The 13,905-nt window shown below is 33.8% G+C and overlaps 1 protein-coding gene across 5 annotated transcripts in view; it reads left to right on the top strand.

Annotated features, from left to right (window-relative positions):
* The window catches only part of Acer3 (alkaline ceramidase 3), a 180,229-nt gene that overhangs the window by 140,467 nt on the left and 25,857 nt on the right, over positions 1-13,905 (top strand). For all 5 annotated transcript variants that reach the window (XM_015477382.2, XM_048788019.1, XM_048788018.1 and 2 more), the window contains one exon: positions 7,455-7,513. In XM_015477382.2, coding sequence (XP_015332868.1) covers positions 7,455-7,513 — 59 coding nt within the window. The remainder of the gene's footprint in view (positions 1-7,454; positions 7,514-13,905) is intronic.

Below are 13,905 nucleotides of genomic sequence, written 5' to 3'. Positions count from 1 at the left end.
ATAGCTCAGTAGAAAACCCTGGGTTCTTTCCTAGCAATGTAAAAAAAAAAAAAAAAAAAAAGTGTGCACAAATTATGCTAGAGGCTAACACAAGAGGATCACTGGAGCCCAGGAGTTTGAGGCCAGCCATCTCTTAGGTGGGAAAAAGATGCAGGAAAGTTGAAAGAAAAACTATGCAAATACTAAGCAAAAATAATATGGTATCATTATTTTTACATAAGATGAAATACACTTTAAGCAACATCTCTGGACTGGAAAAGTGTTGCATGCCTATAATCCCAATGGCTTGGGAGGCTGAGGCAGGGAGGACCACAAGTTCAAAGCCAACCTCAGCAACTTAGTGAGGCCCTAAGCAACTTAGTGAAACTCTGTCTCAAAATAGAAAGATTTCTAGTGATAGTGATTACTTCATAGTAAAAGATCCAAATCATCAGAAAACCATAATTTTAAATTTATATATACCTATAATATATAAAGTAAAATTTGATAGAACTAGAAGGGTAAAAAGGACAAATTCATAATACTAGGTGACTTTAATATATTTTTCTAAGAATTTGACAGATGATATAGAATATTTGAACAACATAATTTTTTGGTGGAGGGTACCAGGAATTGAACTCAGGGGCACTCAACCACTGAGCCACATCCCTAGCTCTATTATGTATTTTATTTAGAGAGTTCTTAGCACCTTGCTATTGCTGAGGCTGGCTTTGAACTCATGATTCTCCTATCTTAGCCTCCCTAGCCACTGGGATTATAGGCATGTACCACCACACCCAGCTAATATAATTTTTAAAGCTTGATTAAAAGGGCAAATGTAAAGTATTGTATCCAATGATTACAAAAATGCCTTTTTTCCCTATATTCAGAAAACATTAACAAAAAGCAACCATATATTGGGTAATAAATCAAGTATTAACAAATTTCAGTCGGAATCAGAACATAATTTCTGATTATATTTCAATTATATTAAAATATAGATATTACAGTTCAAGAGGTCATGGACCAAAGAAATCATAGAAGTTAGAAAAAGTTTTCTGGTCCTTTTCTCTCTCTTCCCCTTTTGTGACTCCCATAACGCATGTATTAGTTGCTTGATTGTATCCATAAGTTTCTTAACCTTTTTTCACTCCTTTTTATTCTTTTTTTTTTCTTTTTGTTTCTCTAACACTCTAAATTGAATTATAATTGAAATAAGTACATGTTAAAACTCATAGGATACAGCAGAGTTAGTACTTGAAGGGAAATGATTAGCCTTAAAATGTGTATATCAGGAAACCGGGCATAGTGGTGCATACCTGTAATCCAGCAATTTAGTAAGCAGAGGCAAGTTCAAGGCCAACATGGGCAAATTAGTGAGACCCTGACCCAAAAATAAAAAGAACTGGAGATGTAAATTAGTGGTAGAGCACCCCTGGGTTTAATTCCCAGTACCCAGGAGGAGTGGGCAGGAGGAATATGTATCAGGGAAAAGAGAAAGGCTAAGAATATATTTTTTAAAACTAGAAAAGATAAAAATAAAGGAGTGGCATCACCAAGATGCTGGAGTAGAAAGCCTTGGACTTTTGTCCACACACATACCAATTCAGCAATAATTTACAGAGTCACTTTGTGCAAAATAAGAAACTAATTAAATTAAAAGACTCCTGCACTTTGGGAGAGTACAAAACCAGATTTATTAAACTGCTTTGGAGATTTGGGACACCCTCTATCTGGAGATTTTGCCCCTGGTATAGCACCATGCAGTCAGGAAGAAAACCCTTGGATCCCACCTTCACCCAGGAGAGGAAGGAATTGGTTCACATATTCAATACCCAGACTCTTCAGCTCCTTAGAGGACAGAAATCTGTCTTGCAAATCTTGGAGCTCTGACCAGTTCATCACAATGTAGCCACCCAAGAAAGAAAAGAGGCAGCACTTTAGACTGGTAGATGCCATTGATCCTTTCAGCACAGAGCAAGCAAACCAAAAAAAAAAGAATCCCCAACTCTTAGCTTTTTGCTAAGGAGGGAAAGAATTATCCTTTTATCTGGTGCTTCCAACTTCCCCAGGATTACCCAGAGAGGTAGCATCTTTCTCTCTCTTCAGTCCTGATGCTCACAAGTTCAGCTGTGTGGCTACTCAGCAGAGAGTGGAGGTGATAGCTTAGGTTTGGTAAACACCACAGTTTCTTTCCTACCCCAACTCAACATGGAGTGAACAGACGAAAAGCATAGCTGCCTATTTCTTCCTGGGAAGGGAAAGCATTAGTAGAGTGCCCAGGTTCTCTGCCTGGGCCGATTGGTGAGGGGTCTTTTCCTGTGAAGACTAGGAGAGGTACTTGCTTTGTCTAGTGTTGAAACACCAACAGATCAAAGAAAATGAAAAAAAAAAAAAAAAGCAAAGATGTTCCAAAAAAGGGCACAAGACAATTCTCCAGAAACTGACCCTAATGAAACAGATAAATTACCCAAGAGAATTCAAAATAACTCTTATAAAAGTTGCTCACCAAGGTCAAGAGAACAAGGCAGAAACAAAGTGAGACTTTCAACAAAGACAGAGCAAATTTTTTTAAAGTACCAAACAGAAATCTGGCGCTAAAGAAGTCAACCAAACTAAAAAATAGGTAAACTGAAGAAAAGATCAGGGAACCCAAAGACAGGTCACAATACATAATTCAGTCTGAGGAACAAAGAAAAACCAAAGAATAGAAAGAGTAAATAAAATTTAAGCCAGTTATGGATACCATCAAGCAGACTAATACATGTATTATGGGAGTTATAGAAGGAGGAGAAAGACAGAAAGAAGCAGAGAGCCTTTTCAAAGAAATACTGGCTCAAAATTTCCAAAAGCTTAGAGAAGAAAACAAACACCAAGATTTAGGAAGCCTAAAGAATACCAAATAAGATGAAAAGCCCATGCTTGGACACATTATAATCAGGATTGACCAAGGTCAAAGGAGAGAATTTTGAAGGTCGCAAAAGAAAAGCACTTGTCACATTTACAGAAACCTCTATCAGCATACTTTTCAAATAATCTTACAAGCAAGAAGGAAGTAGAATGATAAATTCAAAATGCTGAATGAGCCAGGTGCAGTGGTGCACGCCTGTAATCCCAGTGGCTGGGGAGGCTGAGACAGGAGGATCCGGAGTTCAAAGCCAGCCTCTGCAATTTAGCAAGTCACTAAGCAACTCAGTGAGACCCTGTCTCTAAATAAAATATAAAATGGGTCTGGGGATGTGGCTCAGTGGTTGAGTGCCCCTGAGTTCAATCCCCGGTACCAAAAAAAAAAAAAAAAAAAAGAAGAAGAAGAAGAAGAAGAAGAATGCTGAATGAAAAATACTGTATCTAGCAAAACTCTCCTTCAAAAAAAAAAAAAAAATTAGCAGGGCATGATGTGTGGCACAGGCCTATAATCCCAGCAATGCAGGAGCTAAGGCAGGAGTATCACAAATTCAAGACCAGCCTCAGCAACTTTACAACACCCTATTTCAAAATAGAAAATGAAAAGGGCTGGGGATGTAGCTCAGTGATAAATTACCCTCAGGTTCAATTCCCAGTACTGGAAAGGGGAAAAAGCAGGGGTGGAGGAAAATAGCAAGAGAAGAAAAGACAGAAAAAAAAGAAGTACAAAACTAACAGAAAGCAATTAACAAAATGGCAATAGTAAAGCCTTCCCTATCAATAATATCTTTAAATATAGAAGGCTTAAACTCCCAATCAGAAGACACACACAGTAGCTGAGTAAATTGAAAAAAGAAAACCCCCTTGTAATCCCAACAAATTGGGAGATTGCAGGAAGATCACCACTTCAAGGTCAGCCCGGGCAACTCGGTAAGACCCTATCTTGAAATGAAAAAATAAAATAAAAGGACTAGGAATGTAGCTCTGTTAGCAGAGCACCACTGAGTTCAATCCATACCACCAAAAAAAAAAAAAAAAGTCTTGTGAGTATTCTGTATTCGTTAAAGAAAAATTTTTTTTTTAATAATATTTATTTTTCAGTTCTCGGCGTACACAACATCTTTGTTTGTATGTGGTGCTGAGGATCGAACCCGGGCCGCACGCATGCTAGGCGAGCGCGCTACCGCTTGAGCCACATCCCCAGCCCGTATTCTGTATTCTTGAATCAGACAAAATAAACTTGAAGAAACTGTTGCAAGAAACAAAGAACAACACTGTGTAATAATAAAAGAGTTCATTCACCAGGAAATAAACTAAATGTGCACCCAACATCAGAGCACCTAAACAGGTAAAGCAAATATTGACAGAACTGAAAGGGGAGTTAGACAACAGTATAATAATAGTAGGAGACTTTAATACCCTAGTTTCAGTTGTAGATAGAATATCAAACTAAAAACTTTAACAACACTGTAGACCAAATGGACCAGCAAGCATACACAAAACATTTCATTCAACAGCAGCAGAATACACTTCTTGACAAGTGTCCCCTTATCTTTCTCCAGGGTAGATCTTAATGTTAGTATTAAAACAAGGCTTAACAAATTTAAGAACACTGAAATCATACAAGTAACCTTTCCAAACATAATAGAAGGAAACTAGAAATCAACAGCAAAAAGGAAATTGAAAATTTCACAAACATGTGAAAATTAAACCACATACTCTTGAGCAGCCATTGGGTCAAAGAGGGAGTCAAAAGGAAATTGAAAAATACCTTGAGAGGAAGGAAAACACAACATATTGAAATTTCAGGGATACAGCAAAAGCAGTACTAAGAAGGAAATTTGCATTGATAAATGTCTATGTTATGAAAGAAGATGTCAAGTAAACAACTTCACACCTCAAAGAACTTGAAAATGAAGAACAAAATAAGCCCCAATTTGGATGAGGGAAAGAAATAACAAAGACTAGAGCAGAAATAAATGAAATGGTAGAAGAACAGAGAAAGAAGACAACAAAATGAAGAGTTACTGTATTGAAAGGGTCAACTTGTGTCTGTGTGTGCATGTGTGTGTGTATTAATAGGAATTAAAGAGCTTCACATACACTAGTAAAATTGGCTAACCCTTAAATAAAATAAAGATATGAAATAGATATTTTAACTGAAACCATAAGAATGAAAAGGATTTTAGTAAGAGAGTGCTATAAACAAAATAAATGCTAACAAATTGGACAATCTGGAATAAATGGATAAATTCCAAAAAAACATGCAGTCTGACAAGACCAAATCATGAAAACATAGAAGATCTGAACAGACCTCAAACTAATAAGGAGATAAAATCAGTTATCAAAAACTTCTCAACAAAGAAAAGTCCAGAATTAGATGGCTTCATTATCAAATTCTAACAAACACTTAAAGAATTAATGTTAAATTTCCTCAAACTCTTAAAAAAATTGAAGAGGAGAACAAATACAGTATAATTTATGAGACCAGAATTACTCTGATACCAAAGCAGACCAAGATTTTTATGAGGAAAGAAAACTATATCCCTGATGAGCATAGATGCAAAATCCTCTTCAGAGCAGTTACAAAACAAATTCAACAGCACATTAAAATGATCATACACCATGACCAAATGGGATTTATCCCTGAGATGCAAGGATAGTTGAATATATGAAAAACATTTTAATATGATACATTAGACTAACAAAATAAAGAATAAAATCATGTTTTCTCAATAAATATAGAACAAATGTTTGACAAAATTCAACACCCTTCAAAGAGTAAAAGAACTCAACAAAGAATTAAAGGAGATTACTTCAATGTAATACAGATCATGCCTGAAAAGCCCTCAGCTAGCTAGGTACAATGGTGCATGCCTGCAATCCCAGTGACTGAGGCAAGAGGATCAGAAGTTCAAGGGCATCTAAGCAAGGGGTGAGGAGCCCTCAGCTGGAATCATAATCAAAGATAAAAACAGCTTTTCCTCTAAAATCGGCAACAATTCATAATGCCCACTCTGACTACTTCTATTCGACATAGAAGTCATAGCTAGAGCAATTAGGGAAGAAAAATAAATAAAGGTCACTGAAATTCAAAAGGAAGAAGTAAAATTGTTCCTATTTACAGATATGATTAATTTATAAAAACCCCAAGGAGGGACTGGGGTTGTGGCTCAGTGGTAGAGCACATGCCTAGTGCGTGTGAGGTGCTGGGTTCAATCCTCAGCACCACATATGAATAAATAAAAAATAAAGATATTGTGTCCAGTACAACTAAAAATATATATACCTTTAAAAAAAAAAAAAAAAAAACCTGAAGAGTTGAGAAAATAACTTAGAACTAATAAATTAATTCAGTGAAGTTACAGGATACAAAACCAACATATAAAAAAATAAGTTACATTTCTATATTATTAATGAACTATCTAAAAAACATTAAAATAATTCAATATATAACAACACCAAAAAAGAATAAAATATCTAGTAATAAACTCAACTAATGAGGTAAAAGTGTATATTGAAACCCACCAAACATTGATAAAATAAATTAAACAAGACACAATGGAAGACATCTGTGCTCATGGATTAGGAGACTTAGTATTATTAAAATATTAATACTTTCCAAAGTGATCTATAGATTCAATGCAATCCCAATAAAAATTCCAAAGGCATTTTTTAACAGAAACAGAAACAGAATTTTAACATTCATATGGAACCACAGAAGACCACAAATAGACAAATTAGTCTTGAGAAAGAAGAACAAAACTGGAGACATCACACTTCCTGATTTTAAGACATATTATCTCCAGATATGTTGTTGTGAGCCTATAGGACAGATAACTGTGGTCAAGAAGGAATAGCCACCACTTTCTTTAGAGACTAAAGATGGGAGAAAGAATGTAGAGGGGAGGATGCATATATATGTAGAGACGTTCTGGAGAAGAGTTTAAGAGTTGAGGTTTATACTGTTGTTACATGGAAAACAATGATTTGCTGAAAGTGAAGCTAAAAAGGGAAAAAAGAAGCTAGGAAATGTGGGTTAAAAATGTACCATTTCTTCAAGTTTTGGCAGATATTTAAAATTTCATATAACATACATAAATAGAGCTGGAGATGTGGCTCAGTGGTTAAGCACCCCTGGATCCAATCCCCAATATATAAAAAAAAAAATTTAAATGAGAGAGAAAATTAAAATAGGCATAGGACTTCCAGTATTGGTTATTTATAATCATGTTCTTAGTTTTTCCTTGGAGATTAGCATGACTTAATTACCTATTTGCACGTCTTTAAAATGTAATGGGGGATGGGGATGTGCTGGGGTTGTGGTTCAGTAGTAGAGCACTTGCCTGGCTGTGTGAGGTACTGGGTTCAATTCTCAGCACCACCTATAAATAAATAAAATGCCAGGCATTGGAAAGACAAAGGTGAATAAAATATTTTGCCCTTGAAAAAATATAATGAAAGATAATAGATATTCACATTTAATTGGAAGAGCTATTTTGGAGGGCAAAATATACTTTCTTTGCCAAAGAATAATGATGATACTGATTTCATTTTTCTTTTCTGTCCAGGTCATGTATGGAATGTTGGTCTTTACATTAGTACTTCGATCTATTTATATTGTTACATGGTAAGTAGTTTGGATCATCAACCATAAATATATTCAGGCTTATGACAGTAAATCTATAGCCTACATTGAAATAAATCACAAAACCTAACTCCAGCAGAGATATTGATAGAAAACTGTAACCCAACATTATTATTGTATAAGAAATACTAGTTCTTCAGGAAATTGTTAATGGGCATCATGTGTAAACAAGAGTTCCAAAATTAAATCTGAGGAAAGCTGTAAATGATGGCATCTTTTGAAATTGTATATTGCTCACTAGGATATCAAAAACCTTGAAAAAATTCTACAGTAAAAAAAAATGTTGTTTTTATCTTTCTCAAACTTATTTGATTAGGGAGCTCCTTTTATACAACACCTCTCAAGGAAGGATGTTAGTGTCACAAAGAAATAGCATTCCATGAAAGATAGTTTGGGAAATGGGCACAATCTTTAATAAGAGTTCAGTTCATGAAATTTTAATAAAAAACAACATTCATAAGAGTACCTTAAGTAAGTCCTGGCCATATAACATATACTCAGTAAATAAGTAAGTAATATGATTTGTGGATTTGTTCTCTTTTTGTTTTGTTTTCTTTTTTAAATAAACGTTTCATGAGATAATTGTAGGAATACATACATTGCAGACATAATAGAGAGAGATACTCTATCACTTTATGAATTTCCTCCAGTGGTAACATCTTGCAGTACTATGGTATAACATCACAACCAGGATTTGCCATTAATTCAGTCAAGATACAAAACGTTTCCATCATCACAAGAATTCCTTTGTCGCCCTTTTATAATCACACTTACTTCTGTCACACACCCCACCCTATTCCTGTACTTAACCCTTGGTAATCATTAATCTGTCCTCCATTTTTGAAATTTCGGGAATGTTATATAAATGTAATCATATAGTATATAGCCTTTTGAGATTGTTTTTTGAACTCAGCATAATTCTATGGAGATTAATCCAAGTTGTTGAGTATATAAGTAGTTCATTCATTTTCATTGCTGTAATTCGACAATAGAGGTGTACCACAGTTTAACCATTCACCTGTTGAATATTGTCTAGATTGTTTCTAGTTTTAGGCTATCATAATTAAAGCTGTTATGAACATCTGTATATAGGTTTTCATGTGAACACAAGTGTTTATTTCTTCTGAAATAAAGGCCCAGAGTAGAATTGCTAGGAATTACATTTGGTGATTGTATGTTTAGTTTTTCTCAAAGCTGTTGAACTATTTTCCAGAGTGTCTATACCAATTTTTCATTACCAACAACAATGTATGAGTGATGCAGTTTCCCTGCATCTTCACCAGCATTTAGTGTTAGTACCATTTTTTTTATTTTTATTTATTCTAATACCAATATCTTATGTTTTTAATTTGCATTTGCCTAACAGTTAATGATGTTAAATATACCTTCATATGCTTATTTGCCATCAGTATATGTGCTTCACTGACTTATCTATTCAAGTCTTTTCCCATTGCATGCTTATTTACAGTAAGGATTAACAAAGATAGTTTCTCTTGCTAATTACAGTTGAGTGGGGGGGTTTTTGTTTTGTAAACATATTCTTTTTTTGTTAGAGCTTCATGGTTATACATAGTAGTTGGGTTTACCATTGAGTTTTGAAATTCCAGTTATTTGTCAAATATGTGGTTTGCAATTATTTCCTCTCAATCTGTACCTTGAATTTTTACCTTATTTACAGGGTTTTTTAATGAGCAAACATTTATTTTATTTTAATGAGTTCAAATTTTCAATTTCCCTTTTGCCAATCATGCTTTGGTGACAATTCTAAGAACTCTTTTCCTATCTGTAGATTTCAAAGATTTTCTCTTACGTTTTTATAAAAGACTGAATGGTTTTTCATTTCACATTTAAGTTCATAATTCATTTTGAGTTAATATTGTATAAGGTCTGAGACTTAAGTTGAATCTCTATTTTTTTACCCACGGATTCCAACTGGTCCAAGAAGATTGATTGAAAAAACTGTCCTTTCTCAATTGAATTGCTTTTACATCTTTGTCAAAAAGTATTTGGGTGGCTGGGCAGGGTGGCATTAAGAGATATATTAAACATGCATGTCAATTTGCAGAGTTGTTGGGCCTTTGAGTCCATGAACAGAGATTGTCTCTTGATTTATTTAGATCTTCTTTTATCAACATTGTATAGAATTCTCATTTTTTAAAGCAATTATAAATGGTATTTATTTTTGTTTCATTTTGGGTTTTTTTGTTTGTGTACTGTGGTGCTTAGGGGTTGAGTCCAGGACCTTGTTCATGCTGGGCAAGTGCTCTACCACTGAAACACAACCCAGGCCCTATTCTGTATTCTGTTAATACAGTGGATTGCATTGATTGATTTTTCAAATACTGAACCAGCCTTACATTCTGTGACAAACTGCACTTAGTCATGGTGTGTAATTTTTTCTTATATATTGCTGAATTTTATTTGTTAATATTCTATTAAGGATCTTGTGTCTAGATCATGAATGACATTGGTTCATGTTTGTATGTACTGTGATCCATTTTTGGTATCAGTATTACTAATTTCATTAAATGAATTGAGAAATGTTATTCCCTTATATTTTCTGGAAAAATTTGTGTAGAATTAGTGTTAATTTTTCTTTAAATGTTTGATATATTTCCCCATTGAAACCATCTGGGCCTGGAGATTTATATTTTGGGGCATTAAAAAAATTACAAATTCACCTTCCTTCATAGTTATGGGCTATCCAAAATGATCAATTTCATATTGGGTGAATTATGGTAGTTTGTGTTTTTGAGGCATTGGTCCCCTTCCTCTAAGATGTCAACATGTATGTGTATAGAGTTGGTTATAGTAGTCTCTTATCTTCCTTTTAATGTCTGCAGGGTTTGTAGTAATACTCTGTTTCATCCCTCATTTTAGTGATATGTGTGTTTTCTCTCTCATGGTCAGTCTTTCTAGAAGTGTCTTAAATTGTATTGCTCCTTTAAAATATATATATTTTTTTGTTTGATTGATTCCCCTCCCCCCCCGCATTTTTTCAGTTTCATTGATTTCCACTCTTTATTTTATTCTACCTTTGCTTTTTGTGGGTTTGTTTAGCTCTTCTTTTTTTAAGTTTTTGGGGTAGAAATTTAAGTCATTGATTTCAGACTTCCCCTTTCCTAATGAGTTTCAGTATGCTATAAATTCCTCTCTTGCCACTGCTTGAGCTGAGTCTCACATTTCCTATGTTGTATTTTCGTTTTTATTCAGCTCAATGTGTTTTTTTTTTTTTTAATTTCCTTGAGACTTTTTCTTGATCCATGGATTATTTAGAAGTGTAATATTTAGCATTCAAGTGTTTGGAGATTTTCTTGTTATCATTCTTCTTGTCTTCTAATTTTATTCCTTAGTAGTCAAGGAAGTATTCTGTATGTTTTCATTTCTTTTAAATTTTTCAGGCTATGCCAAAAATATTTATACCAACTGGAAAAGAATGTGTATTTTGTTGTTGAGTGAAATTTCCTATAAATGTTGATTAGATATCTGTTGTTTAATGTATCAGGTTTCCCCAAACCACCCTCAGGTTCAGTGATTCACTAGAACTTACAAAATTCAGTAAAGTTGTTATACCCATAGTCATGATGTATTACCTAGAGATCAAACTGATATAGCATGGCTGAGGACCCCAAGCAAACAAAAACAAGTGTTCATTGTAAATCATATTATTAGCATAAGCTACCTGGCATAATCCAACATGTCAGGTATGCAAAGACTTTTCATTTTTGTCTTTTTGGACAGGGGTTGAACATAAGGGTTCTTTACCACTGAGCTACATCCCCAGTTCTTTTTCTTTTTATTTATTTATTTATAATAATTTTATTTTACTTATTTATTTTTATGTGGTGCTGAGGATCAAACCCAGTGCCTCGCATGTGTTAGGCAAGCGCTCCACCACTGAGCCACAGCCCCAGTGCTGGGTCATGTTCTTTAATCTACTCTTTTTTTTTTTTTTTAAATATTTATTTTTCAACTTTGGGCGGACACAACATCTTTGTTTGTATGTGGTGCTGAGGATCGAACCCGGGCCGCACGCATGCCAGGCAAGCGCGCTACCGCTTGAGCCACATCCCCAGCCCCTTTAATCTACTCTTTCAGACTCTTTTAATTGGTGTGTTTAGATCATGTGCACTTATGTAATTATTATTATGTTGGGTCTTAGGTCTGCCATTTATCTATCTTTTGTTCTTTTTTTATATATATTTCCCTGTTTTCTTTTTCTCACCTTCCTACAATTTACTTAAAAACTTTGGATTTTCATTTTAGTGTATGTAGAGTATTTGTATTTCTTTTTGTATTGCTTTTTAGTGGTTGCTCACAGTATTATATGTACACACTTTGTCAGAGTCTAATGTTTCCATTGAAGTGCAGAAATCCTGCATCTCTTTTATGTACCTATACTTTCTATGCTTGTGTTTCCTCAGGCTGCCATAATAAAGTATTACAAGCTAGGTAGCTTTAAAAAAAATGAAATCTGTTGTCTCACAGTTCAGGAGGACAAAAGTCCAAAATGAAGATACCTCAGGGCCATGCTTCCTCTGAAACCATTAGGGGTGTGCTTCCTTACCTCTTCCTTGCTTCTGGTGGTTTTCTGGCAACTTGACTTACAGCTTCATAGCAGCAATTGCTACCTTTGCTATTACATGGTCTTCTCCCTGTGACTTCACATGACTTATCTTCCTATAAAAATATCAGCCACCTTGGAGAAAGAGCCTACCCTACTTCAGTATGACCTCATTTCATTTAATAATATCTGCAATGATCCAATTTACTAATAAGATCACATTCTGAGGTACTAGGGTTAGAAATTCAATAAATCTTTTGATGATGTTGGCCTGGGGGTTGGGGGACAATTGAAACCATCATTGTGTTAACAACCCTGTGGTTCTTATGTTCCAGCATAAGGGACAGTGTGTAGGGAGACAAAATACCAAGCTGAATTTAAAAAAAAAAAATTTACAGCTATGTGGTATCTATGAAGTAGGTGAGAATACAGTCTTCTTCGTGTCATTGCATGTAGTCAGACCTGTACCCTTTTTCATAGTTCTTCATGCAAAACGTCTTATCATGTTAGGTCTCCACCTCAAGGTGTGACCTTTTTTTAAAGTAACATAAAACTTTAAATATCTTATTGATAACAGGTCCAGTTATAGAACATTAAATTATATAAATAAATCTCCAATAAAATGTGTTATCTTTATAAGCCTAAAATTACCATAGAGCTTTAGTTTAGAGAACCCCAGCTTGATGTAATGCTCTTTTAAAGCTTCTACCTTCAAGACTTGCATACCTAGAAGATTTGAACACATTTAATATACAAAGAGGAGTAATAGCATCACAAATACATTGATATTTTTATATTAGTCAAGTATACCTCTTAAAGAAATAACATATTCCAAAATAACAGTTGTTGTTTAACCACAGTTATATAATCCTTAATTCCTTAAAGATTACTTGCTCAAAAAAACAAAACTTAATAAACACAATGTTATAGGTAAATTAATGTTTTAAGAAATCCTTGTTCTTTTAACACATAGATTAAGTTTTGGTTTATATCAGTACATTAACATTTGACCTTAGGGGAAAAACCTTTAAATAGCTTTGATTGATTGTTTCATTTACATATGTAACCAACTTACATAGACCTTCTTTATCACTTATTTAAATCCTGTTATTTACTTCATCACGTAATACTTTTTTTTCCTTCTATTAAATATGGTTTCCATATTTAATAGAATGAACCATTTTAAATCACGTGAATTAAAGGTATTTGTATCCATGTATTTTCCTTTCCAGAAATACTTTCTTTTCTTTTTATTAAATATGGTTCCATACCTAGAATCTTCTAATTTGTCTTTCCCATCTGTTAACCCTCTTTTCTACTTACAATCTGAAACAATCCTCAATAAATTTTTAAATTTTAGATAAATTATTTAATTTTAATAAAAAGAAATACTTTATATTATTTACAGTACTCTTAATTGAAACAATTGAAACTTTAGGCCTTTGAATATAGAAATCTTCTATAAACCTTTGTGTATAGAATCACATCTGTTTACCATTTCATGAAAACACAATCTTCAAGTATATAGAATTATACCTGTTGGGACTTAAAATTTTTAGTAACCTTTTTTCAGTGATGACAAAGCAACTTCCAACACTTTTTTTTTCATTTACCAATTTATGAAAACATCAATAATGTTACCCAATGGAATTCAAGGAGTTAAGAGTACTTGATGATATATTTAACAGTTAGCATTTTAACTTTGTGAATTAATCAGATGTCTAACAAACACATTTATGAGTAATCCCATGTCAAATCTATCTTACTTATTTTTACCAAGATACCAGACAAGTGTATTTAACAGTATTAG

The sequence above is a fragment of the Marmota marmota genome, unplaced genomic scaffold (genome assembly GCF_001458135.2).
Source record: "Marmota marmota marmota unplaced genomic scaffold, marMar, whole genome shotgun sequence".
Classification (NCBI taxonomy): Eukaryota; Metazoa; Chordata; class Mammalia; order Rodentia; family Sciuridae; genus Marmota; species Marmota marmota.
The sequence above is the reverse complement of the archived record's forward strand: the minus strand, read 5'-3'. Positions and strand labels throughout refer to the sequence as shown.